The sequence below is a fragment of the Dryobates pubescens genome, chromosome Z, assembly GCF_014839835.1.
Source record: "Dryobates pubescens isolate bDryPub1 chromosome Z, bDryPub1.pri, whole genome shotgun sequence".
NCBI lineage: Eukaryota > Metazoa > Chordata > Aves > Piciformes > Picidae > Dryobates > Dryobates pubescens.
The window spans coordinates 137,335,938-137,362,831 of NC_071657.1; the positions used below are offsets into that span (position 1 = coordinate 137,335,938).

The 26,894-nt window shown below is 48.0% G+C and overlaps 1 protein-coding gene across 1 annotated transcript; it reads left to right on the forward strand.

Annotated features, from left to right (window-relative positions):
* The first annotated feature begins 3,719 nt into the window (after positions 1-3,719).
* On the forward strand, positions 3,720-19,631 carry MDM2 (MDM2 proto-oncogene). Its single transcript, XM_054178284.1, has 11 exons — positions 3,720-4,285; positions 4,422-4,497; positions 6,430-6,504; positions 7,179-7,312; positions 7,475-7,524; positions 8,848-8,915; positions 9,068-9,161; positions 11,857-12,017; positions 14,277-14,432; positions 16,826-16,903; positions 18,945-19,631. The coding sequence occupies exons 2-11, from the start codon at positions 4,426-4,428 to the stop codon at positions 19,509-19,511; spliced, it is 1,455 nt and encodes a 484-aa protein (XP_054034259.1). The 5' UTR covers positions 3,720-4,285; positions 4,422-4,425; the 3' UTR covers positions 19,512-19,631.
* The last annotated feature ends 7,263 nt before the right edge of the window (positions 19,632-26,894 follow it).

Below are 26,894 nucleotides of genomic sequence, written 5' to 3' on the forward strand. Positions count from 1 at the left end.
GCCCAGAGAGCCAAGCAGAGCCTGGGCTGCAGCAAGAGAAGTGTGGCCAGCAGGTCGAGGGAGGTGATTTATTCCCCTCTACTCCACTCTGGTGAGATCCCACCTGGAGTACTGTGTCCCAGTACAAGAAGTATTTGAAGGTGCTGGAATGTGTCCAGGGAAAGGGCATGAGGATCATCAGAGGGCTGGAGCTCCTCTCCTATGAGGACAGACTGGGGGAGTTGGGGCTGTTCAGTCTGGAGAAGAGAAGGCTCCAAGGAGACCTCATTGTGGCCTTCCAGTATCTGAAGGGGGCTACAAGAAAGCTGGGGAGGGACTTTTGAGGGTGTCAGGGAGGGATAGGACTGGGGGGAATGGAGCAAAACTAGACATGGGGAGATGCAGACTGGATGCCAGGAAGAAGTTCTTCCCCATGTGGGTGGTGAGAGACTGGCACAGTTTGCCCAGGGAGGTGGTGGAAGCCTCATCCCTGGAGGTTTTGAAGGCCAGGCTGGATGTGGCTGTGAGCAACCTGCTGTAGTGTGAGGTGTCCCTGCCCATGGCAGGGGGGTTGGAACTGGCTGAGCCTTGAGTTCCCTTCCAACCCTGACAACTGTGTGATAACATGCTGCACAATGACAAAATGGTGATAAAAAGGGCAGAAGTGATGGAGCACTGCAGGTCAGACAACATCCCCCTATCTCCTGGAGCAAGCATAGACAGCACATTTCACACACACAGAGCCTCCCTTTACTTGAGATTAGTCTGTCTGAGACGAGAGATAAGATTGTCCTTGAACACTGATACAAATTCTAGACAGAAACTGCTTTTTCCTTATTTGTTCCCCTAATCCATAGCAGTTAATGCATCAGTAAGGGAAGTTCTTATTTAAGTAATCTCAATTTAATCTCAAACTCATTGGTAACAAGATGTTTGTTGGTTGAGAAATGGAAAAAAGGAAGTCATAGTTCCCAGTTCAATTCCTGGACCGTGGCAAATCCACTGCAAATTTCAAAAGCACCTGAATCTCCACACAGCCTTGGTAAAATGACACTGCCCTTTAGACCACTCTTAATCATGGTATAGTTTGGGGAGAACTACATAAACACTCTGTATGTTGCTTCAGCTCAGCAAGATGCATTTTGTGTAAGAATTAAATAGCTTTCATGCCACATGAAGACAAAATTGAGCACCACTAACACTGCTGTTCAGTGTTACACCAGCTGAATGCAGCCCCTTGGTTCTATCCTCTTGCACTTTTGTGCAGACACAGTTTTCCTGTAATGATCACAGGAGCACAGAAAACATCTGGTTGGAAGAGACCTCAAAGCTCATCCAGTCCAACCTTTGAGCCAGTTTAGAGTCAATCCTAAACCATGTCCCTGAGCCCCAGCTCCACAGGCTGCTTAAACACCTAAGCTAGTGAGGCTAAGGATCTCAGGCACTGGGGTGCTGGCTAGAAATCACAGAGCATTAGAGGTTGGAAGGACCTTCCAGAGCTCATCCAGTCCAACTCCCCTGCCAAAAGCAGCATCACCCAGGGTAGGCCACACAGGAATGCATCCAGGTGGGGTTGGAAAGCCTCAAGAGAAGGAGACTCCACAACCTCTCTGGGCAGCCTGCTCCAGGGCTCTGGCACCCTCACACCAAAGAAGTTTCTCCTCATGTTGAGCTGAAACCTTCTCTGTTCAAGTTTGTCTCCATTGGTCCTTGGCTTACTCCTGTACACCACCCACAAGAGCTTGGCCCCCTCCACTTGACCCCCACCCCTCAACTACTGATAGACATTGCTCAGATCCCCTCTCAGCCTTCTCTTCTCCAGACTAAACAGCCCCAGAGATCTGACTTCACCAGTGTCAGGGCATTGCCTTGAAAGAAGAATTCTGTTCCCCTTGAAGCCCCAGTGCTGACAGAAGGTGAGCACACTTGGCAAAATACTGGCAGCTTCTCAGCTGGCCCTCACTAGACCTTGAGCTTTATGCTCTAGAGGGGTAAAGCAAGCTTGTCTTGAAAATCTGTCAGAATACAACTACCTAGGTTTAAAGCATTTTACAAGGTGCCACAGTAGCTGAGAATCTACACTTGGCCAAGGGACAAGTCCAGGCAGTTATCCACTGCTTGTTTGGACAAGTCAGTTGTCATGGAAAATCAGCGTTCTCCTCGCTCTGCACTAGTTTAGCTTTACACACTACCTGCAGCACTCATGCTCTCCATAAATCTCTCCCCTGTTCAGATGTCATTAAACAATATCACCATAGGCAAAGAAAACAAACCCCTAAGAGTTAGAAAAGGGAGTAAGAACGAAAACCAACTAGTTCAAGTTAAGTGTAGCAATTAATAGACTCATAGAATCACAGAATGGTAGAGGTTGGGAGCTGACAGGAATTCTCCCTGCTTCAATAGGAAAACATGGAATATAGGACAGCATAGAATCATAGAATGGTCCAGGCTGGAAGGGACCTCCAAAGGTCATCCAGTGCAACCCCCTCTGCAGTCAGCAGGGACATCCCCAACTAGATCAGGTTGCCCAGAGCCCTGTCCAGCCTCACCTTGAATATCTCCAGGGCTGGGACCTCAACCACCTCCCTGGGCAACCTGTTCCAGTGTTCCACCACCCTCATGGTAAAGAGCTTGTTCCTAACATCAAATCTCAATCTGCTCTGCTCTAGTCTGAAGCCATTGTCCCTCATCCTGTCCCTGCAGGCCTTTGCAAACAGTCTCTCTCCATCCTTCTTGTGGCCCATTCAGGTACTGGCAGGCTCCTGTTGGGTCTCCCCAGAGCCTCCTCTTCTGCAGGCTGCACACCCCCAGCTCCCTGAGCCTGTCCTGACAGCCTCCAGTTCTCTTTGGATGTTATCACCTAGATTCCTTTCCTAAATACCGAGGGGGAAAAAACCCAACACAAAAGGCAGAGGTGAGCACTGCACATCAAACTAGTACCCAGAGGCGTCCCTGCCTTCGGTGTCCAGCACTTTTCTCAGTGTGTCCCTGAATTGATGGGGGCTGTAATAACCTCAAGAATGAGTGACAGAACAAAGTGGTTTTTATCACTAACCTACGGCAGCTGGATTCAGAGGAGGACAAGGTTGCCATCAGAAGCTGTAAGGCTTGATGTTTTGGATTGATGTTTTGGAACCCTGAGGGTCGACAGCGGTCGGGGGCCGCACGGCCTCAGGCCCCGCAGGCAGGGCCGCACCGCAAGGCAGCCGCAAGTGCCCGAGAGGAAGCGAAGAGCCGCTTGCCATGGAGCGGGCCGAGCGTCTCCTCAATGACTCACGTCCACAAACGACAACACGGTCAGTTTACAACCCGACCCTTTTAGCGTAAACACAGTTGGGACGACCGCCAAGAGGAAGGGCGCTGCTGTGGAAAGAAAAAGCGGACGGCAAAGCACTGCCTGAACCTCCTCCGCCTTCCCAGCAGCCCGCCAGCGCTCGTCTCGCAGCGCCTGCCGCCGCCAGGCCTTCGCCCTGCCTGTCCCTCAGCCTGGGCACCGCACTTCCGTGCGGCCCGCGGGCGCCGGCCGCCTCCCTACGCCGCACGGGCGCGGGGCCCGGCAGGCGGCTGTGCAGCCCAGGCCCGCCCGGGCCGTGCCCGCCTGTGAGCGGCGCTGCCTCGGGCCGGCGCGCGGCGCGGCCCTTGCCCCGCTGCCCGGCTGCGGCGCGGCCGTTGCCCCGAGCCCGTTAGGGGGCGCTGGGGAGACCCACGGGCCGCGCCGTGCGGCGGCCAAAATGGCGGCGTTGGGTGCAGACCGCGCTGCGGCGTGGTAGGGCCCCCGGTCCTCCGCGGGCCGGGCAGCGGAGCGGGCGCGGCTGGCGGTGCGTGGAGGTCCCGGTTTGCTCGGGGCAGCGGCTGAGGGGTCGCTCGGGGCTCGCTTTTCGCGCGTGGCAGCGCCCCCCGGGTGCTGGGGGAGGGGCGGCCGAACAGCGGCAGGGCGCTGCGCTCGGGGCCTGGCGCTGAAGCGAGGGCCGCGGCTCCTGCTGGCGGAGGGAGGGAGCGAGCTCGGCGCTGCGCAGGAGGCTGCACGGAGGCCAAGCTGTTCCTCGGTGGCGCCTTCGCCGTCCGCTCCCCTCTCCGCTCTTGGCGGCTGCGGTGAGTCAGCGTCGGGCCGCGCCCCGCCTGCCCCCCGCGGTGACTGGGCAGCGCCGCCGCTCCTGGTCATGCTCAGGCATGTCGAGCCGCGGCCGGCCGAGGAGCTAAGCCCCGACTTGCCTCTTGGCAGCGCTATATAAGGCCCGGCCCGGCCCGACTCGGCCCAGAAACCTGCTGCCGGAGCTCGGCGTGTGGGCTGGACAAGGGCACCGAGGTGAGTGGGCAGTGCTGGGAGTGCGGAGCGCTGCGGTGTCCCCGGCCCCGGGGTGCCTGTGCGCTGGGTGGGGGAAACCCGGGTTGTGTGGCTGCGTGCCACGTTCTGAGTTTTTTTTTCCTCCGCTCAATTGCAGGCAAATGTGCAATACCAAGATGTCCTCCTCTCTTTCGGATGCCGCTTCTGTCACCACTTCGGAGCAAGAGGCGCTGGTCAGTAAAACTGTTGGACGCGCGAGTTTATCGTGGGTTTTGCAGTGTCGATCTGCTAATTCGGAAGAGCTGCTTTGCTCCTCGAGTGATGGCTGGAGAAAAGCCAGGAAATCCGGTGAAGATGGTCCCTCTTTGATCCTCTAATTGTGAAGCAAATCTTGGTCATTCGTGTTTGAGTTGAGGGCGATGGTTTAGGTCTAGACTATTTCCTGCAGACCTTTGACGATCGGTTTGCTTTCTTTTAATGAAAAGGATCTTCTGGTAAGTATGCTGAGGGTGAAAGCCTATTTATAGCAAGAAGTGACTCAAACCGGCATGTGTGCAATGATGGTTGAACTGGATTATTGTTGTAGAAGGGTAGAGCCCAGAAGTGTAGAGTGATAGTCACAGCAGACTGGCAAAAGTTGATTTTTTTTTATTCTTATTTATTTAAGTTATAATATGATGCTGTCTGCTGTCAGATCAGTATGGCAGAAGAACTTTATACTTAGAATCGTAGAATTGTCAGGCTTGGAAGGGACCTCAAGGGTTATCATGTCCCTCCATGAGAGCCTCATCCAGCCTGGCTTTAGAAACCCCTAGGGATGGGGCTTCTGCCACCCTTCTACTTGAAGGGCAGGAGAGGCATGGAGGGTAGGTAAATGCATCTGAGCTCGTGGATTTAGTTCTGGATTCAGAGATCTGAAAGTGTTCCTTCCTGTGCTTAGCTGGCATTAGTAGTTTAATAAGTTATTGTTAGCTTCCTTTATGAAACTATGATATATGCCACATGCTGGAAGAAATGAAGCACCTAGGAACAGGTGAACAGACATCTAACCCTTTCCCACAGCTTGCTTGTTACGATTTGTGATTCTTGAAACTTAATCTCCTGTTACTACACTGAAACTGAACGTTGGTTTTAGCAGATACTGGAAATGTAATTCAGGTCTCCCTGTCATTTATTTCTTGTCTCGTCCCCCTTCACTTAAGCATTTATTTCTTGTCCCTTTATATTCTGTTCACACTTTTCCTGTGAAGTGTTTTCTTTTCTGTAATACTTTTATTTTAGGGAATAAATTGGGCTAGCTAAATATTAGCCAGCTCTTAGAACGGTTATGATGCTGTTTTAAGTGGCAATACTAAACCAGCCTGCACTGGGAACCATTAGTGGCTCCACAGGCGTTTCCTTTGCACTTGTGGCAGTCTCCTGCAATGTTTTCTCATCTCCTGCACTGGCACAGCTGCTTGTGGAACACTGCAGTGAATGGAAGCAGGACAGTGCTCTGGTCAGAAAAAAAAAAAGGAGGGAAAGGACTTAAGTTCATTTCGGTGTTAACTTTTCCCTCCTCTACCTTGGAAGTAGTCAGAGACTGGCTGCAGATACAACTATGTGGGGACAGTGGGTGGGAAGCTGCTGGGGAGGTAGGAGTGGTTGAAATAAGGTGGAAAGGACAGAGCGTGCTTCCCAGCTGAGAAAAGGTCAGAGATAAAAAGCAGCCAGCTGGCAAATGCAAAACTGCAGCCCTAGAAAGTGTCACAGGAAGAGAGGAGGAAAAAGGAGGAGCTATGTTTTGCTTCGGGGCTGCACTCTGGACCTGACAGGCACAGGAATCCTTTTGCCTTCCTCCCTCCACTTCAGGAGCCACTGTTAGGACCAAAGGAGTGAAGCTGAATTCCCTAGGACAGAGACCTGCACTTGGAACTACCAAATTAATCCTGTAGCTCCCATTCAGGAGCTGTGTGTACTGGGGTCTGAACCAAGATCTGTGGTGCATGAGAAGTTTAGTATGGTTTGGTTCATGTGATTTTAAGTTTAACTTTGCCAAGTTAAAAACTTGAATGCAGGCTTTAATGTAGCTGAGTGTTTGTGTATGGGATTAATAGAGAAGGAGGAAGCCAACCTGCTTAATTAGTGTTTTGTTTGGTCAGTAATTGGTGTTTTTCTTTACACAGGTTAAGCCAAAGCCCCTGCTGCTGAAGGTGTTAAAGCTAGCTGGTGCCGAGAAGGACACTTTTACTATGAAGGAGGTGAGAACTTCTGATTGCTAAAGGTAGATTGCAGTGAATAGAGGTAGATTGTTCTTTCATTTGGAGTGAATGGGGGCAGTGTAGTTCACAGCTTACACAGAAGATGCTGAGACAAAGTATTGCTGACTTGTTAGGTGGTGATTAGCAAGTTTCTCAGAATCTGAACAAAATTACCTAGTGGTCAGTACAGTAGCAGATCCCTTGGTGGATCACAGGATGTTAGGGGTTGGAGATCAGTCCCACCCCCCTGCCAGAGCATCGAATCCAGCACAGGTCACACAGGAACACATCCAGACAGGGCTGGAAAGTCTCCAGAGAAGGAGACTCCACAACCTCTCTGGACAGCCTGCTCCAGTGCTCTGTCACCCTTACAGTGAAGAAATTCTTTCTCATGCTGAGGTGGAACCTCCTGTGCTGGAGTTTCCATCCATTGCCCCTTGTCCTGTCCCAGGGCACAAGTGAGCAGAGGCTGTCCCTTCCTTCCTGACACCCAGCCCTTATATATTTATAGACATTGATTAGATTCCTCTCTCAGTCTTCTCCTTTTCAGACTAAACAGCCCTGGAGCTTAAGGTAATGAAAGGGAGAAGAGCAAATGCCAAGCAATTTAATGTATTTTCTCTTCAGCTGGAAACAACAGACTCTAATGTGTATGTATGTTATTTATTTTGCAGGTAATATTCTATCTTGGACAATATATTATGTCTAAGCAATTGTATGATGAAAAACAGCAACATATTGTACACTGTGCAAATGATCTCCTGGGGGATTTATTTGGAGTAACCAGTTTTTCAGTAAAAGAACACAGGTAAAATGGGATTGTTTTCTTTTCTGAGAGTCTGTTTGTGACATAATGAAGAATAATGAGTATGGTGTGTTAAAAACTCTTTACACCTTCAACAATGGTAAGCTGTCTTTTCTCATGTCATGTACCTAACTTGCAACATCTCTCTCTTTATCCCCATCTAAGGAGACTATATTCAATGATATCCAGAAATCTGATAGCAGTCAATCAACAAGGTAAGCTGGTGTGGGAAGAGCTTCTGTTTCAGGGTATAGCAGTAGGGAAAATACAACTTACATTAATGCATCTTGTATGTAGTGATCAGATAATGTCAGTCTCTCCAGAGCTGGCTGGTTGGCTTTACACACTACTGTCCAGAGCAATCAGTGAATCAAAGCAAACACTGCTTCTTGTGTGTGTGTGTGGGAAAACAAATCTGAATAGCTTCTGGTTGATTTTTATCAGACTGGAACCAAAACAAGCACTGTCAGAGCTCGGCACAAGAGGAGTGAATTGCAAAATGAGTCATTTGTTTGTGTTCCTCACAGATAAAGCCCTCAACAGCAACAGAATTTCTAAGAAGAAAAATGGGTTCCTTAAACTTGTGTCAGTGATGAAGTCAGAGCAAATGCTTCTTTCTGTTCTTCCTCTTAGTGTTCTGGGTTTAAATCTCCAGGTGGAGTGCACTTGGAACCGGTCACCCTCAGCTGTACTGAGTCCTGGTTTAAAATGGCTGCATGCTCACAAAGTTAGCTTTCTTGTAACTATGTGGACAGCCACTCCACAAGTGAATTGTAGCAGGCTGTCATCTTCCCTGCAGTATACAAATGCTCAGTGGAGCTGTCATTGTTGACTAATAACAAGAACCAGAAGTCCAAACAATGGAAGCCATCTTCTTCTGAAGCCACATTAAGATTCCTTTTGTTTCTGGTTCTTCCCAAAAGGCAAATGTTCAGCTGCTGAAGATGGGAAACATGTTCTCTTTGTTATCCCTCATTGTTATGCTTGCAAATATGCCTCTCGAGTTCTTTTCTTGAAAGATAATGCTCTGGCAGGGGGGTTGGACTGGATGATCTTTTGAGGTCCCTTCCAACCCCTAACATGCTGTGTTTCTATGGTAATGTATTCAGGGTCTGGCAGGTAGTAAGCATATATAACTTACAGTTACTTTTCAATTCATCTTCCCCAGAAGGTGACAGCTGATCAGATATCATTTGGAGAGGAAGAAGTATAAAATACTTCCTGCCTGTATGCTTTCACACCTGCAGAATTCCAGCTACTGCACAGCCTTCATTTGAAAGCACTTACTTAGTAATAAGATTTGGAGCATCTTGGTAGCTGAGGTTTCTTCTCCAGTTTCCCACTGCAGTAATGTTGCAGGGAAGGTGCTGCACACAGCTGCCCAGGGCCATTTTTCCACTGTTGCAAAATGTCTCTGTTTTACATTCTGCTTAGGACTTTGTAAATGCTGCCTGCAGTTAAATTCTCTCTCCTGTTCTAATGTTTTTGAGCCTCAAATGACTTTCTCTTCAGCTTTGTCATTTTGGGTTTGGTTTCAGGCTCTGCACTTCCTGACAGACCTGAGGATGATAGCAGACTGCATCTCCAGGAAGATAATGTTCTTAAGGTGATTTTTGTTTGGGTTTTGTTCCTTGTAATAAATTGTTCTGTGATGTAAGTCCTCTTCAGTTTTGTGTGATAATGGTTTAGATGCCTTTAGTGGAGTCTGGCCTTAACCTCATCATATTCATGCTCAAGCTTAGTATTTCTGTTACCCAGGAATCTATGCAAGAGTTGGAAGAGAAGCAGACTTCATCAAACGTGGCCTCACGACCAGCTACATCTTCTAGGAGGAGAAATCACAGTGAATCTGGTATGTGCAGATGTATGATGCAGAGCTTCCAGTAGCATGGCCACTTAAGGGGGGAGAAAAAAGTGCATTCTGCTGCCTTACTGACTGTGCAAGATGCTGACAAATACCATTCATGTTTCTCTGCTTACCTGACACACAGTGTTCAGGCTGACAAAAATGGCAGCTGCCTTGCATTGCTCCAGTGTCATATTACAGTTTGGGTCTCTAGAACTGGTAGTAAGGTGATGGAATAACTTGTTCCACAGACTTGTTGAACTTGTTCACATCAGCAGGACTTAGCAGTTGTTTTGTCTTGAGGACAAGAACGTTTTTTGACCGATGTAGTCAAACTCCTTTCAGTTCTAGGCAGCCACAAGACTTTACATTCTTTTGGCTCCCTAAAACCAGATTTCATTGGCTTTCAATTTGTGACAGACATCAAAGTCCTGGTAGCAACATGGGATGATCTGGGGTATGTTTAGCTACCTGACCAAGCACTTCTTAAGCACTTTTGCTAATAAAGCACTTCTGAAAACATCTGGTGGCTTAAGCCCCTTTGTCATGGTTATTCAGTAATCACTGACAAACACACTTTGAAAACACACAGAAGGTTTCTTCTGACAGCAAAATTCCAAGCTGGTCAGCACAGAGCTGAACAAGTTTCTCAATAGAAGTGTTCTCTGCAGTTCTACCTAAACACTGTACTGTGGAAATCTTAACATTAGTTTGTTCCATCACTTCAGGCACTCCCCAGGGAGGTGGTTGGGGCCCAATCCCTGCAGGTATTCAACGTGAGGCTCGACAGGGCTCTGGGCAACCTGATCTAGTTGAGGATGTCCCTGCTGACTGCAGAAGGGCTTGCACTGGATAATCTTCAGGGGTCCCTTCCAACCCAGCCCATTCTATGATGCTGTTCCCTCATGACTTGGTGGTAATTACCTGGGCAGTGCTAACCTCCTGTCCCTGCAGAGAGCTTCCTGTTCCTCGGGGACCATTTTTCAGTTCCTCAGGGTTTTTGGGTTTGTTTTTCTTTTTGTTCATCATAAGCCACTGTCATGTGAGTCAGTCCAGGAATTGTGCTGCATTGATGAGCTCTTTGCACTAAATTAAAAGAACATTTTAATGTTGTAACAAAAACTGGTGAAGGGATGGAAAGCCTTGGTTAACTGTCACCACCTGTGATACTTGGGCACGACCCAGGGCACCTCGGAGGTCCTGTGCCGTGCTTACTTATTGGAGGTCTGATGATTAACTCTTGCCTTTGCATCCACTCATTAGTTTGTTGCAACCTTAAAAGTTCTTTTAATATAGTGTTTTTATATACACTTCTTTTCTAATTTATAGGAAACCTTCCTTTTAAACCACTATTCTTGTTAAATTGGGATGGTAGCGGCTCCTGTGGAGCCGTTTAGAGAGTGTATAGAAACCTTGTGGTGGTGGTACAGTATCAGTACAGCATGGAGCCATGACAACTCTAAATGAGGACAACGATGGACAGGAGCAACCCTTGGGCCTGGGGGCACCAAATTTGGTGGGGCTCTCGGGGCGGAAAAAGAGAGGGGCTGAGCCCAGAAGCACCAAGGGAAAGTGAGAGAAGTCTCAAAGTATGTACAAGTGTTTCGTTCTCTTTTCTTTTACCTTGAAAGATGCAAGGCTTGGAGACTCGTGGATTGTCAGGGTGTGTCTTGCAAGGCAAGGGAGAAGCTGGGCACGAGAGGGGGGGGTGCAGAAGGCACCTGTAGGGGGGCAGCAGGCTCTTGCCAAGGTCTGTTGAGCCACGTTGTCAGGCCTGGTGGGAAGTCTTCACTCCACTGCACTTAGAATACTGACTTTGCAACACCTTTTATGATAATGTTGTTTCTTGCCAAACACTCCCAAAAGTCAGTGGAGCTGAATTTTGACTTGCCTACCCATACAGTGCTGTCCCTCTACTCCTTGTGCTGCTGTAGGTGGTTGTTTTGAAACAGGATGCATCTAAAAAGCTTCATCTTTTTGCCTTCAAACCGAGCATACCTCATAAGCACAGCTTAAAGCAATTCTTCCCAAGTTCAATTTGTACACAGTAGGCCCTGAAGATTCTCTTGCTACTGTGTGGTGAAAGTCCTAATGGTTTGTTACAGAAATGCAATTGCATGTAGTGAAACTGTTGGCTAAGAAATCTGTTGAGGGGTTCAAAACTTGAACCGTGAGGTCCTCTCAGTGTGTGTGACCTGGGAGCTGGTTGCTCTGTCTCCCTGCAGGTTGTGGGCTGGATTCAGAAGCCCTCTCAAAGTGTCTTTGTGTCTACTGACTGCAGAGGGAGCTAGGGAAAAAAAAAAATCACATTCTAGCTGTATTTCTTCAAATTAGGGAGGGTTTAATGTGTCCTGTGTAAATGCAGTAAAAATGGTGCCAAATCTGCAATTTATTTCACTCCCTGCCACTTACAAACTGTTCTGCTGGGACAGGTGGGGACAGCCAGCTCCTGCAGTACTGTTTTCAGGAACATGTCACACTTGCATGTCTCTCAGCATTCATGTCCCTTTCTTAAAGAAATAAGATTTTGGTGCCTTTAATTTTTCCCTATGAAACAACACTGAATGTCTTTACTTTGCTTAAAGTCCTCTGTAAGTCAATTAAGTTGTAAGCTTCTGTTAAGGCTATTCAAAAGTCAGCCTTGCATAGATGTTTTGGGGGTTTTTTTGAGTAACAAATATTCTTGGATGTGTGTGTCCAGAAGAAAATTCTTCAGATGATCTGCACAGCGACAGAAGGAAACGCCACAAGTCAGACAGCATTTCCTTGACCTTTGATGAAAGTCTCTCATGGTGTGTAGTCAGTGGTCTGTGCCGGGAGAGAAGCAATAGCAGTGATTCTACAGATTCTCTTTCCATTCCTGTAAGTGAAAAATGCATCCTTTTTTTATGGTTTTGGGGTTCTTTTTTGCATATATGCCACATCCAGCTGGCAGCCAGGCACTAGGGATCCCCAGGGATCGGTGCTGGGCACCATCCGGTTCAGTATCTTTATTGATGATCTGGATGAGGGCATTGAGTCCATCCTCGGTGAGTTTGCAGATGACACCAAGCTGGGGGCAGGGGTTGGTCTGTTAAGAGGGTGGGAGAGCTCTGCAGAGGGACCTTGCCAGGCTGGACAGATGGGCAGAGTCCAAGGGCATGCGATTGAACACATCCTAGTGCTGGGTTCTGCACATTGGCCACAACAACCCCATGCAGTGCTACAGGCTGGGTCAGAGTGGCTGGCAGAAAGGGACCTGGGGGTGCTGGTTGACAGTAGCTGAACATGAACCAGCAGTGGCCAAGAAGGCAAATGGCATCCTGGCTTGCATGAGAAATAGTGTGGCCAGCAGGAGCAAGGAGGTCATTCAGCACTGGTTAGGCCACACCTTGAGTCCTGTGTCCAGTTCTGGGCCCCTCAATTTACAAAGGCTATTGAGATACTTAGAACATGTCCAGAGAAGGGGAACGAGGCTGGGGAGGGGTCTGGAGCACAGCCCTGTGAGGAGAGGCTGAGGGAGCTGGGGTTGCTTAGCCTGCAGAAGAGGAGGCTTAGGGGAGACCTTCTTGCTGTCTGCAACTCCCTAAAGGGAGGTTGTAGCCAGGTGGGGGTTGGTCTCTTCTGCCAGGCAACCAGCACCAGAACAAGAGGACACAGTCTCAAGCTGTGCCAGGGGAAGTTTAGGCTGGAGGTGAGGAGAAAGTTCTTCATAGAGAGAGAGATTGGCCATTGGGATGTGCTGCCCAGGGAGGTGGTGGAGTCACCATCACTAGAGGTGTTCAAAAAGGGATTAGACATGGCACTTGGAGCCATGGTTTAGTTGTCAGGAGGTGTTGGGTGATAGGTTGGACTTGATGATCCCTGAGGTCTTTTCCAACCTTATTGATTCTATGATTCTTAAACCATCCTGTCCTTAATTAAAAGCTGCACTGCAGTGTCTGAGGAAAGAAGTTGAAAGGGGAGTTGGTGTGTGGGTGGAGTGAGGTCTTTCATACACCTGCTGATAAAAGCTGAAGGAATTTCTTTTCAAGGATCAATTTTGATTTATTCTTTTAAAACCAAGGATTTCTTCCTGCTTGGCACAGTATTGAGGGGGGTTAAAAAAAGTCAGATGTAATTTGTGTTTTAGTGGAAGTATCCCTTGGAATGCTGAGAGAAGAAAAGCAGTCACAGACAGTCCACAGCTCAGAATAATTGGTAGCTCCAAGAGAGCTTTAGCAGCTGCCCTGAGGAGAAGCTGTATTCATTTTCCAAGCCTTTACTGGGTTTTAATTTTCAGCAAGGCCTGGGGCAAATTATTTGTGGTTAGATCTAAGTCACAAAGAGCTAATTTAGCAGTTTCTGGTCATAGACTGTGCTCTGAATTGACAGGACTTGGGCTGCATCTGCACTTCTGCTGTTTCCTCATTCAATGTAAGGTTAGCAAAGTTGGGACTAGAGAATGCAATGACACACAGGCAAAAGCTGTCTACTTGCATCTGTTCTTCCACTTTTAGGAGAGCCTCTGTGAAGTAGTAGAATCATAGAATCAACCAGGTTGGGGAACATCAAGTCCAACCTATCACCCAACACCTCCTGACAACTAAACCATGGCTCCAAGTGCCATGTCTAATCCCTTTTTGAACACCTCTAGTGATGGTGACTCCACCACCTCCCTGGGCAGCACATCCCAATGGCCAGTCTCTCTCTCTCTGGAGAACTTTCTCCTCACCTCCAGCCTAAACTTCTCCTGGTGCAACTTGAGACTGTGTCCTCTTGTTCTGGTGCTGGTTGCCTGGGAGAAGAGACCAACCCCCACCTGTCTATAACCTCCTTTCAGGAAGCTGTAGAGAGCAATAAGATCTCCCCTGAGCCTCCTCTTCTTCAGGCTAAACAAACCCAGCCACTGCAGTCTTCAACATGGCTGTTGGTTGACTGCAGCCTCCTACTACAGAGCCAACCAAAGGATTTCAGATCTGGCTTTGGCTTTGGCTACCTCTAATTTCATTTGTCTCAGATGTGCTGTCTGACAGCAGCTGTGGTGTTCCTGCTTCCATAGCCAGTTAAACTGTGTAGATGAGTTTTGTCATGCAGGTTATCAGTAGTGGTTATGGAAGTGGACTGGTGAGGTTAAACGTGTCTCTTCTTCTTGTTTTTCAGGATCTTGATGCCAGTTCCTTAAGTGAAAATTCTGACTGGTTTGACCACAGCTCTGTTTCAGACCAGTTCAGTGTGGAGTTTGAAGTTGAGTCTATTTATTCAGAAGACTACAGCCATAATGACGAAGGACAGGAGCTCACAGATGAAGATGATGAGGTACACTTTGGGTTTGTTTGGGTTTTTTTCTTTGACTGAAGAGGTGGTGAGAGTGGGAAGGAAATGTCATGGAATTACAGAGTGGTTTGGGTTGGAAGGGACCTTAAAGATCATCTAGTTCTAACCCCACTGCCATGGGTAGGAACACCTCTTACTAGACCACGTTGCCCAAGGCCCCATCATCCAACCTGCCTTTGAATGCTTCTAGGGTTGGAGCCTCCACAGGTTCTCTGGGCAGCTTGTTGCAGTGCCTCAGCACCCTCATGGGGAAGAATTTCCTCCTCATGTCTAAATGTAGCTTCTTCCAGTTTGAAGCCATTGTCCCCTGTCCTGTCACTACATGTCTTGATACAAAAAATCCCTCTCCAGCTATCCTGTAGGTTCCCTTCAAATACTGGAGGCTGCTCTAAGGTCTCCCTGGAGCTTTCTCTTCTCCAGCCTGAACAGCCCCAACTCTCTCGGCCTGTCTTCCTAGGAGAGGTGCTCCAGCCTTCTGCTCATCTTTGTGGCCCTCCAATTTACAGGAATGCTTCACATTGAGATTCCAACAGAAGCAGTAACTCTGCAGGTTTATTTCAGGACATCCTGTGCTGTCTCACAAACTGCACCCAGTCATTCTTCAAACCAAACTGGGTGCCTGTGCACCATTACACACCCACCTGGCAGTAGCTGGGATGGTGCTAAGCCTTTCTGCAGGCTCCTGACAGCCTGCAAAACTGTGAGTAGCTTCACTCACTAGCTGCTGGAGTTAATGGCAGTGTGTATGCTTGAGTCTGCTGCTGCATTTTCACTTGCAGATGTATGTGTTGAGCTTTGACAACACTTCTCATGCACTTGCTTAGTAACTCCTTGCAGGGGGGTACTGCTCAATCATTTGTCTCCATGAATCTAAATGTTTCATAGAGATGCTGAAACACAGGTTTAGAAGTTTTCATTAGTAGGCAAGAAGACAATAAAATTGTGATCCTGATCTGGGTCAGGGCAATCCCAAGCACTGATACAGGCTGAGCAGGGACTGGCTTGAGAACAGCCCTGGGGAAGGAGAAGCTCAACAGGAGCCAGCAGTGAGCACTTGCAGCCCAGAGAGCCAAGCAGAGCCTGGGCTGCAGCAAGAGAAGCAGAGCCAGCAGGGCCAGGGAGGGGATTCCTCCCCTCTGCTCCACTCTGGTGAGACCCCACCTGGAGCACTGTGTCCAGTTCTGGAGCATCTGTTACAAGAAGGTATCCAGAGTGGTGGAATGTGTCCAGAAGAAGGGCCACGAGGATAAGCAGAGGGCTGGAGCTGCTCTTGTATGGAGACAGACTGAGAGAGTTGGGGTTGTTTGGTCTGGAGAAGGTTCTGAGGAGACCTTGTGGCCTTCCACTATCTGAAAGGGGCTACAAGAAAGCTGTGGAGGGACTTTTGAGGGTGTCAGGGAGTGATAGGACTGGGGGGAATGGAGCAAAATGAGAAATGGGTAGGTTCAGATTGGATGTTAGGAAGAAGTTGTTCCCCATGAGGGTGGTGAGAGCCTGGCACAGGTTGCCCAGGGAGGTGGTGGAAGCCAGGAGGTGTTGAAGGCCAGGCTGGAAGTGGCTGTGGGCAATCTGACATAGCATGAGGTGCAGGGGGGGTGGAATTAGATGATCCTTGAGATCCCTTCCAACCCTAACAATTCTATGATTCAATGTCCAGATGGCTTTTGAATGCTCAGATAGAACCTCCTGTGTTCCAATTTGTGCCAGCTGCCTCTTGCCCTCTCACTGGACACCACTTAGAAGACCCTGGCTGTGCCTTGTTCAACACCCTCCTTTTGGGTATTTATGCACATCAACAATGCACACAAGCACACTGCCCTTGAGCTGTCTCTTCTCCAGGTTGAATGGTCTGAGCTCTCAGCCTTTCTCCATGTGACAGCTCCTCCAATCCCTTAAATATCCTGGTGGCCTGTTGCTGAACTTCCACTCTCCAGTGGCTCCATCTCCCTCCACGTACTGAGAGCCCAGAGCTGGGGAGTGCTGCAGCTGTGGCACAGGGGATGGATCCCCTCTGTTCTTGAGAGCAGTACCTTCTGGCTACCTACTCTACATTTTTCCTCAGGCTGTTACAGATGTGAACTGAGTTCTTTTCCCTCAAACCAGTCATCAGATTCTGTGGAGTGAGAAAAAGGAACACACATGTGCCTCTTGTGACATCTGAATAAAAGCCTTCTCAGGAATTAACCAGATAGCAGATTTTGAGTTGAATGCCCCAAACCAATTACATTAATCACAGAACTGTCAGGGTTGGAAGGGACCTCAAGGATCAGCCAGTTCCAAGCCCCCTGCCATGGGCAGGGACACCTCACACTAACTAGATCAGGTTGCTCACAGCCCCACCCACATTAATACTTTATTTCCTTTATTGAAACCAGGTCTATCAGCTGACTATCTACCAGGATGAAGACAGTGATGCTGATTCATTTGATGAGGACCCAGAGATCTCTCTAGCTGTGAGTAAAAATCTTGACTGGGAAAGATTGTTAGCTGGGTGAACTGACAGTGGAACAAGGAGCATAGAGTCCAGTCACTGGCAGCAGTAGAATTCATCTATTTTGAACTTTTTTTTTCAGAACTAAATTGACATTTTCTTGTTTGCTTGATGACTTCATTAGTAAGGAACCTTCACAGGCTCACAGGAAGTTAGAGGTTGGAAGGGACCTCTGGAGATCTTTTGAATCCAACCCCCCTGCCAGAGCAGGACTATAGAATCCAGCACAGGTCACACAGGAACACATCCAAACAGGGCTGGAAAGGCTCCAGAGAAGGAGACTCCACAACCTCTCTGGGCAGCCTGCTCCAGGGCTCTGGGACCCTCACAGTAAAGAAGTTCCTCCTCATGTTGAGGTGGAACCTCCTGTGCTGGAGTTTATATCCACTGCCCCCTGTCCTATCCCAGGGTGCAACTGAGCAGAGCCTGTCCCCTCCCCTCTTGACCCTCAGCTGTTGATAGACATTGATAAGTTCCCTCTCAGTCTTCTCTCCAGACGAAACACCCCCAGGGCTCTCAGCCTCTCCTCCCCAGGCAGTGCTGCAGTCCCTTCAGCATCCTTGTAGCCCTCCCTTGAACTCTCTCCAGCAGATCCCTGTCCCTCTTGAACTGGGGAGCCCAGAACTGGATGCAATATGGTGGGGCTTTACTAGGGCAGAGCAGAGAGGGAGGAGAGCCACCCTGGATCTGCTTAATCTTCTAACCCCAGGATCCTGTTTGCCTTCTTGGCCACCTGGGACTCGAGCAACACGTGCCTTGAATCTTCTAAGTACATTTTAGTTTGGTTTGGGATTTTCTGTGTCTGTTCCCCGTACAGCACGCATTATTGGTCGTTAAAAATGCAGTGTCTGGTAAATTGAGGTAGTGGCTTCTCACTGATGCAGTTTGACGGCTGGCGTTTTGCATTCCCTACGACTGCTGTGTCAGGCTGCCCCCTCGCGGCCGTTCTGCGCACCGGCAGTTCAGAGTCCCCCAGGTTAACTCTCCCTTCAGCCCCTGCCCAGTTCCCATTTGGGAAGTCTTTTGTTGAAAATAGTGGGCGTGGTGACCATTTTGTGAGCAGCTTTCCATGAGGTTATCTGAAAACTCTTGGTTTAGTTTAGAATCATAGACTCACAGAATTGTCAGGGTTGGAATGGACCTCAGGGATCATCCAGTTCCAACCCCCCTGCCATGGGCCAGGATACCTCACACTAGATCAGTTTGCCCAGAGCCACATCCAGCCTGGCTTTAAAACCTTCCAGGGATGAGGCTTCCACCACCTCCCTGGGCAACCTGTGCCAGTCTCTCACCACCCTCATGGGGAAGAACTTCTTCCTAACATCCAGTCTGAATCTACCCTGCTTTAGCTTGGATCTATTCCCCCCCAGTCCTATCATTACCTGACACCCTAACAAGTCCCTTCCCGGCTTTCTTGTAGCCCCCTTCAGATACTGGAAGGCCACCATTAAGTTTCCTTGGAGCCTTCTATTCTCCAGACTGAACAGCCCCAATTCTCTCAGTCTGCCCCCATAACAGAGGTGCTCCAGCCCTCTGCTCATCCTCATGGCCCTTCTTCAGGTTTGCCTAAGAAGCAGTAAATGATGTTTGTTCTGTTTCTTATTTACATCACATATCTGCTGCAAAGAGAAAAGAAAACCAGAGAGTGTTTTTAAAGTCAAGGCTATTTTCACAGATTCACAGATTGTTAGGGGCTGGAAGGGACCTTGAAAGCTCATCCAGTCCAACCCCCCTGCCAGAGCAGGAGCACCTAGAGCAGATCCCACAGGAACACATCCAGGTGGGTTTTGACTATCTCCTGAGAGGGAGACTCCACAACCCCCCTGGGCAGCCTCTTCCAGCTGAACAGAACTGTGAAGTGGGATGAAACACTGAAGGGAATTTTTAAAGTACCAAGTTAACTCTCTTGGTTTGGGCAGTAATAAATGGTTTATGATCTCTGAATCCTTGAGTTGTAAGCATTCCAAGTAGCTTAAGTTGTTCCAACCTTTAATTCACTAAAGGATTATTGGAAGTGTCCCAAATGCAGCGAAATGAACCCTCCGCTTCCACGGCACTGCCACAGATGCTGGGCCCTTCGTGAGGACTGGCTTCCAGAAGAAAAGAGGGACAAAGTGGAAAAGAGCAAGTCAGAAAGTTCCTCCCCTCTAGAGTCTGAAGGGTTTGATGTGCCTGACGGCAAGAAAGCGCAAACACCCGAAGAGAAGGAACCAGCTGCGGAGGAGGACAAGGACAAAGCAGCACAAATCTCTGAGTCCCAGGAAAGCCAAGATTATTCCCAGCCCTCGACATCCAGCAGCATGTTCTGTAGCAGCCAGGAGGACTATAAGGAACCTGAGAAGAGGGAAGTGCTAGACAAAGAGGAAAGCGCAGAATCCAGTCTGCCTGTGAGCAGCATAGAGCCCTGTGTCATCTGTCAGAGCAGACCCAAGAACGGCTGCATAGTCCACGGCAAAACAGGACACCTCATGTCCTGCTTCACCTGTGCCAGGAAGCTGAAGAAGAGGAACAAGCCCTGCCCGGTGTGCAGGCAGCCCATCCAAATGATTGTACTAACTTATTTTAGTTAGGTGGAAAGCAGCAAAAGCCTTTTCACAGACTGCTGAAGAGAAAAGATGATATTTTTGTATGCTGATTGGAAAAATTACTATTTTGGGTCTCTCTTAATGTTTGGTGTGGGAAGTAATGGCTGGCAGAAATGCACTGGGGTGAAGAGGTCAGCTTGGTATTCAGAAGTCAAGTTGAAGGTTTTAAGTCCTTCTCAATAGAAATAAGTCATTTCCTGTAAGCTGCCTGCCTCTCCAGTAGGTTGATGTTGCATACCAGTCAGTGAGATTTGTTTTCCTGGATTAAACAAACACCTTGAAACCCCAAATTCAATTGTTAGGAGAGGAGAGAGACACGTGGAAGAGTTCATTCATGTGAGTTCCTCCTCTTAAGACAAAGAAAATTCTTCATATTCCAGTGGGATTTGCTTGGCAAAGATACCAGGCTCTGAATAAGTCAATAAAATAAGCAAACAGAATCTTGTCTCACTCATTCCCAAAACTTCCAATTCCTGCAAGTAACCAAAGGCTGAGGGACATCTTGCCACCAAGTGGGGAAAGATGTGATAGACAATCCTTTAGGGTTTGGGAAATAGGGAAGGGTGCTGTGTGTCTTTCTTTTTAGAGTGTACATGGTCACTGTGTGTGTCCTGAGAAGTCATTGATCCAAGTTCAGTCTTAACAGTTGTCTCTCAAATGTCCTGATACAAACTGGCTCTTAAACGCTGTGTAGGTTTGGAAGTCTGTACTATCTGCATGATGATTTTGGCAGCACGAGGAGAGGCTTGAACAGAGAAGAGAAAGGAGAAGCAGTGTGATGTTAAGTCAGGCAATAATAGGGGACAGCCTTTCGCTCTGCACTTGTTTCTGATGTCAGCAGTGTAGCATGCAGCTTCCTCACTACATTCAGTGAAATCAACATGGTAAGAAAACAAAAGTCCAGCTCCATCTGCAGGAACCAGTGAGCTGTGCAGTTCCAGTTCACACAGACACTCTTAACTTCAGCAGTGTTCCCAGCTTCTGCTGTTTCTATCACACAAATTCTTACTGCAAGGTGTTAGGCTAACTCCAGATTGTTCTGGCTGGACCCGTCTTGTCCTGTCAGCTCTTGTCTCCTTTCTCTCTTTTGTCCAGAACTTTGAAATTTAGCAGTTGCTTTTATGAAGGAGTCTGCTAACTGGCTCAGTTCTGTGCTGTGTTCAGCACGGGTGGCATGAGTGTATTTAAGTTCAGCTATCTTCAGGATACAGTTAGAGGGCTCATCTGAGCTGCTCTTTAGATCTGTACCAGTGAGTTGTATTTATTCCTTCATACAACTAGATGCAAGAAGAAGTGTCTTGTTTTCAGCACCTTTTAATTTTGTAGGTAGTGGCTGATCAGCTGCCCAATAATGTCAAATAAGTTGGCAAGGGAGTGCCAAGAACGGAGATGAAGCCTAAATGCAGGTATTGTGCTGTTACCTCCTGCAGGCCAAGGTTAAATAGCCTCTTTAACTCCACCAGTACAGAACCATAGATGAAGCCAGATGACCTTTAAAGGTCCTTTCCAACCTGAAATGTTGATGCCTGTGTGCTAATGCAAAGACCTTGGCTGCTGTAATCACCTTCTTGTTGGAGCTGAAATAGTTGCTCTGGTATAAAGTGTCTGTGAATCAGGCCTCCAAACACCTGGAAGATAAGGCAATACCTAGACAAGGACCTACAGCTGTAGAGGAGAGACTGTGTAAAGCCTTGGCCTGCAAAGAATTGCCTTCATAGGTGGAGAGTGAATTATCAGAACCAGTCCTGTTTTGTTTGTACACCTGAGCTAATTCTGAGAAATACTGAAAGATCAGAGTTGGACCAGAGCTCATTTCAGCTAAACAAAATGCAAGTGCCACTTCTGGGTGTTCCTTCACATTCTTACTTGCAGATTGCTTGCCCTTTGCAATTTGTAAAGGGATGGCAGGTAGCTGGAAGCTCTTGGAAGTTCTTTTGTCAGTAGAAATTTTTTTTGTGGGACTTGAGCCCCAGGTAGAGATGTAAACATCTGGGCAGATGTTTACACTGTTCAGGTAGGGATGCTTCTAGGTGGCTGCCTGCCTTCATTCACACTGCTGCTGATTTGACTGTGCTGATTTTTGGTTTGGTTTGGTTTGTTTGATAAACTTTTCATGGTGCAGTGAAGCTTGCAGAGAGGCTCTTCCATTGTACCACAGAGCAGAACCAAACAAGTGTTTGGTGTCAGTCTGGAATCTGTAGCTGAGAGAGTTGTAGCCATGTTCAGGAGCAACACTGATGTAACACGGGGACTGTACTTGGGAAGCTTTGCCTGGTACATTGTCTCCTGTTTCTTAACGCTCTCACAGTTTGATATCTTTTCTACAGTCCCTGGTGGCTGTGTAACTGCAGTTCTGGGAGAGCAGCTGTTCTTACCTAGTTCCTACTGGGACAAGTTCTACCATCCCACTCTTGGCATTCCCTTCCAATCAGCCCCCTGAAGTGGCCTATTTAAAAAGCAAGACTACAGCTTATAAAAGGCAACATGTGGCCAGAGCCACGATCCCTGCTGTTCCCAGTTGCTCAGCTTTGGGATTTGTCTTCAAAACCAATTTAATCTCCTAAGTAACACCTCCTGCTTTGGCAAAAGCTAGACTGAGAGCATACAGCAGAGTGAATGTTTGCTGTTGGGATCTAAAATTGTACCAGCCTGGCATGTTCTGTTGTGCAGAATAGCCCTGGAGTTACCCTCTGCTCCACGTGGTGCTGAGGAAATGCCTAATGCTGAGTGCTGCCTCTGTGGCCAAACTGCTGTGTCAGAGTGAATCCTCCTTTTGAATTCTGTTTTCTGGCTCAATACAATTTCAGTAACTCCCAGGAAAGCTTTAGGGTTTGCTCTCTTTTTGCTCCACTCAGTGTGTCTTTAAGGGAGTGATGAGTGTTGGTGTCCGCTCCAGTCCCTGCAGGAGATGCTGGCAGGCAAGAGCACTCCAGAGGGTTTGGGGGATGCGCTGCAGCCCCAGCCCCAGGCCAGGATGGGCCCTTGATCTGAAAGGCTGAAGTCTCTGGGTCTGCCTCTGTGCTGCTGTCTGTGCTCAGCATGTGTAGGGTAGGTGGTGACCACCCTGGCGTTCATCACCCTGCGCTTTCCAGCCTGTAAAACGCGTGTCTGGCCTCGGGCAGCAGCACAGGAATTCAGCAAAAACCTTGGTACAGAAGCTGAGAATTGTTCTTACTTGGTGAGGTCTTGTGAGATTCTTAATTTAATATGGCACAGATTTTAATTTATTGCAGTTTGTAAATATTTTTGTGCTTGCAGTTAGTGGTTTTGAGCTTTAATTTATTGAAGTAGTCTCTTGGGTGGTACGTGTGTAGCTAACAGAAATGTGCAGACTTGGTGAATCACAGTCACAAGAATAAGTATTTAAGGAGCTAGCATTTAAAGATTCAGATTCTATTCAGAGAGGCACTGATGTCTTTTGAGGCTTGTTTGTTTGTTTGTGTTTTTCCCCTCTCTAACAGCATTTAATAACTAGAGATGGAGGCTGGTGCAGCAGCAGCAGAGTGAAAACGTTTCGATGGTGTTGGAATGCTTTTGCATCTTTTGAGTACAGCCAAGGAGCTAAACTGTCTGCTTTGTGGTGCTGGTTACACTGGAGGTGATGAGAAGTTTCAGTGTTAGTTTGCAAGGGGTGGTAATGATTTCTGTGACCAGGACAGTTGAAGGGCTGGCTGGATGCTGACAGACTGTGACGACAGAGTTTTCAAGAATGGTCTTTGTCGATGCCTTCGTGCAGGTCAGGTAGGTGTTAGGTGCAGATGCTCCAACAACTCCATTTATTCTTTTTCATAAAGGACAATAAACCTATTCTTGGATTTAAATCTTATTCTTTCCCCACTGTGTAGCTATGTATTGGTATTGAAATTCAGCTCCTGCCCCAAGGAAGCAAAGTGAAACACTCCAGGCAGAAGGCAAAATTGTTTCTTTTCCGAGGGCTCCAGGTGTGGAGTAGTAAAATATTTGAGAACCTACAGTGCTGGAGTCTTCAATTTGGATGGATTGGTTGTGAAGTCTGCTGCTTTCCTCCTTTAATAGCCTTGCCCAGCTGAAACAGAAGTGTCTGCATTGCTGACCATGTCAAACATCCACCTTACCAAGATGCTGCTTGTTGCCGAGCACAGCAACCCTTGTCTGCTTCAGGGTTGCTGATGAGCACGCTGGAAGACACTTGTAGCCCCTGTGCAGGGGGGGGCTGTGGCTACCACTTCCATTGGCAGGTGGAGTTAGGCTTAAAAGTGCTTCAAAATGTTAGCCACTGAAAAGCTTACTTTAGTCTAACAGCATGGTACAGCTTTTGTCACCAAGTTCTGCTTGCTGCGAGTTTAAATGTCACTGTCTCCAAGGTGCTTGGGTTTGGGTACGAAGCCAGGGGAAAGACTTCAGGCAGATTTCTCCCCTGACAGGCTAGCATGAGGCAAAAAAAAGGTCCTCATTATTTACTGTCAGCAAAAAAACCAACTGTGTCAGAAACTGTGCTCTTAAAAAAGAGAGCTCAGACAATTATGAGAAGCATAATGCACCTGGACAAACTGAAATTAATAATGGGTTAACAGGTGAAGAAACTTTCTTCCCCCTCTTAACCTAAAGCTGCTGCTGTCTTAGGGCAGAACTTGAGAAGTTTCTCATTCTGAAGCAGTTAATTAACTCAGTGTGTTAACTAACTTGCCACAAGACTTGCAGCAAGATAGAAACTTCCATAGAGGATGCATCTTTTTATTGTGCAGCACTTGGCCTAAGAGGGGATATTGGCTGTGGTGCTTCCCTGTGGGAAGGAGCTTTGGGGGGCACCTGTAGGTGACTGGCAGCAGGGCAGTGCTCATACCTGTGCCACAGTGCCAGCAGGTGGAAGCAGGCTGTGTCTGTAGGGTCCCCTCTGTACTTCCTAAAGCACATTATGCAGTGTGTTTGTAGCCTTCATGTCTGCCACCCTGCACAAGGATGCATCCAGCTCCCAAGGCCAGTGCTCTGCAACCCCAGCTGGCTGGTGGGTGTCTGCTGTGGGGAATCTCCTCCCTGACTGCTGGAATTCTCCAGCTTGTTTGTACCCAAGTCAAGGTCTTCTCTTGAGTTACTTGTCCTTTAAAGGTTGCACAAACAATGGAAAGGGGAAAAACCAAAACAAATAACTGAAACCTTGTCTTAAGCTGTCTTTCAACAACACATTGCACTTGGCCCACAACTGAAATAATGCTTTAGCTAATTGCTGCTTTTTACTTAGCACAGATGCACTGAAAGCTTCCAGTGAAGGCCTCTCTGTAGTGTATATCTCTCTATTGTACCTGTAACATTAGTGGGTGGTACTTCAAAAGGTATTGTCTCCCCTTCTGAGCAGGTGTTGCTTTCACTTAACAGCCTGATTCTGAAGGGACAGTGCCTGAACCTAACAAACAGCTTTCCCCAGAGCAGAGCCTTTACTTTCCTGTCTGACTGCACCTAGCTGTGACAACTCTTAGTGGGAGGGGGGGTTAGGGGGAAGTGAAATCCCTATGCAATGTTGCCACTGTTCCAAGGTGAAGATGCTTTCAAGGACTTGTGGTGCCTACTGCACATAGTGCCACAGCCAGTAACCATCAGAATACAAACAGCCACTCAAATTGCACAGAGCTTAGATCCTTTTAGGAGCAGAAGAATTATTATGTGTAATGGCCTTTGTCTTTCTGTTCTCAGTTTTTCCTTTTCTGAGGAAGCTGAATACTATGTTGCATTGGAGAGAAAAAAAAGCTTTAATAAAGATTTGTTTCTATACTCCTCGGTGCTCTTTTTTGTTGTCATCTCTTGGCTTGGTAAAGCTCCTGCTGCTTGCTGTTCAGACAGATCTTGATTCTGTGAGCCAGCATTTGCTTGAGTTTGGTTTGGTTTGGTTTTGTGTATGGGACTGCTTCAGAGGGCCCTGAAAGTGCCTTGCACCTGGCCAGACAAAAAGAATCTGCTGATGTTGAGCCCAACCAGGAGATCCTGGGGAATTTAGCTGTCACAGGAACCAGTTTCTGGGCTGCAGCTTGCTGCTAGCACCAGCCAGTTTCTGGCACATGGTTTGGCTGTGGTCCAGCCAGCCTGGTCAGTGGGCTGTGAAACAAACACTGTAAAGCCACTGCTAGAACTATTCAGGTTAAAAAAACCCACCCAGAATGGTGTGCTTCTGTTCCATACTGAATTCAGTAACAAGCAGCCAGCAACAGCATGAAGCTGCCAGGGAGTGTTTCCACAGCTTTGGCTTAAAGGAGTGCTGGTTTCAGAACCCCAAGTTAACTCTTTCTGGCCTGCTGGCACACAGATTGTCATTGTGCTGCAGGGCAACCTTGGTGGAAGCCTCTACTTGCACATCATGTCACAGAATCTCAGAATGTTAGGGGTTGGAAGGGACCTCAAAAAAGCTCACCCAGTCCAACCCCCCTGCCAGAGCAGGAGCAGCTAGAGCAGATCACACAGGAACACATCAGGTGAGTTTTGAGTATCTCCAGAGAAGAGACTCCACAATCTCCCTGGGCAGCCTGCTCCAGTGCTCTGTCACTCTCAGTGAAACATTTTTCCCTTAATGTTCACCTGGACCCTCCTCTGCTCCAGCTTGCACCCATTGCCCCTTGTGCTGGCACTGGGCATCACTGAGCAGAGCCTGGCTCCATCCTCCTGCCACTCGCCCCTCACATGTTTATAAACCTTAATGAGGTCACCCCTCAGCCTCCTCCAAGCTACAGAGCCCCAGCTCCCTCAGCCTTTTCTCATAAGGAAGATGTTCCACTCCTTCAATCATCTTTGTGGCTCTGAGCTGGACTCTTCCAAGCAGTTCCCTGTCCTTGCACTGAGGAGTCCAGAACTGGACACAATATTCCAGCTGCAGCCTCACCAGGGCAGAGCAGAGGGGCAGGAGAATCTCAGCCTACTAACCCCCCTCCTTCTAATACACCCCAGGATGCCATTGGCCTTTTTGGCTGATTTCCATCTTGCACCATATGTGTGCTCCTGGCTTTTAGCTTATTTCAGCCCTGAGCAGTCTCACATCTGTGCAGGTAAGCAAGAATGTAGGTAGAAATGCCATTCCCCTTTGACAGCAGTGACTTTATTATGAGAAAATCAGCAGTGAGCTCATGGCTTACAGGTGTATGGCACATGAGCTGTTGGGTCAGTAAGGAACCTGAGCTTGCATGAAACATTTGCAGTCAAAATCCTTTTTGGATGCAAAGACTCCCTTTTTTTCCCCCTTGGAACTCAGGGAAATTCTTCAGAGTCCCTCCTACAGTTACCTGTACAGAATTTCTTCAGAGTCCCATAACTTGTGTAGAAAAATAGGAGAGTCTGCCATTGTTACAGTCAAACATTTGATTGTTGAGTCAGTGGTCTATAAACCACCAGCAACCCCACAGCAAACCC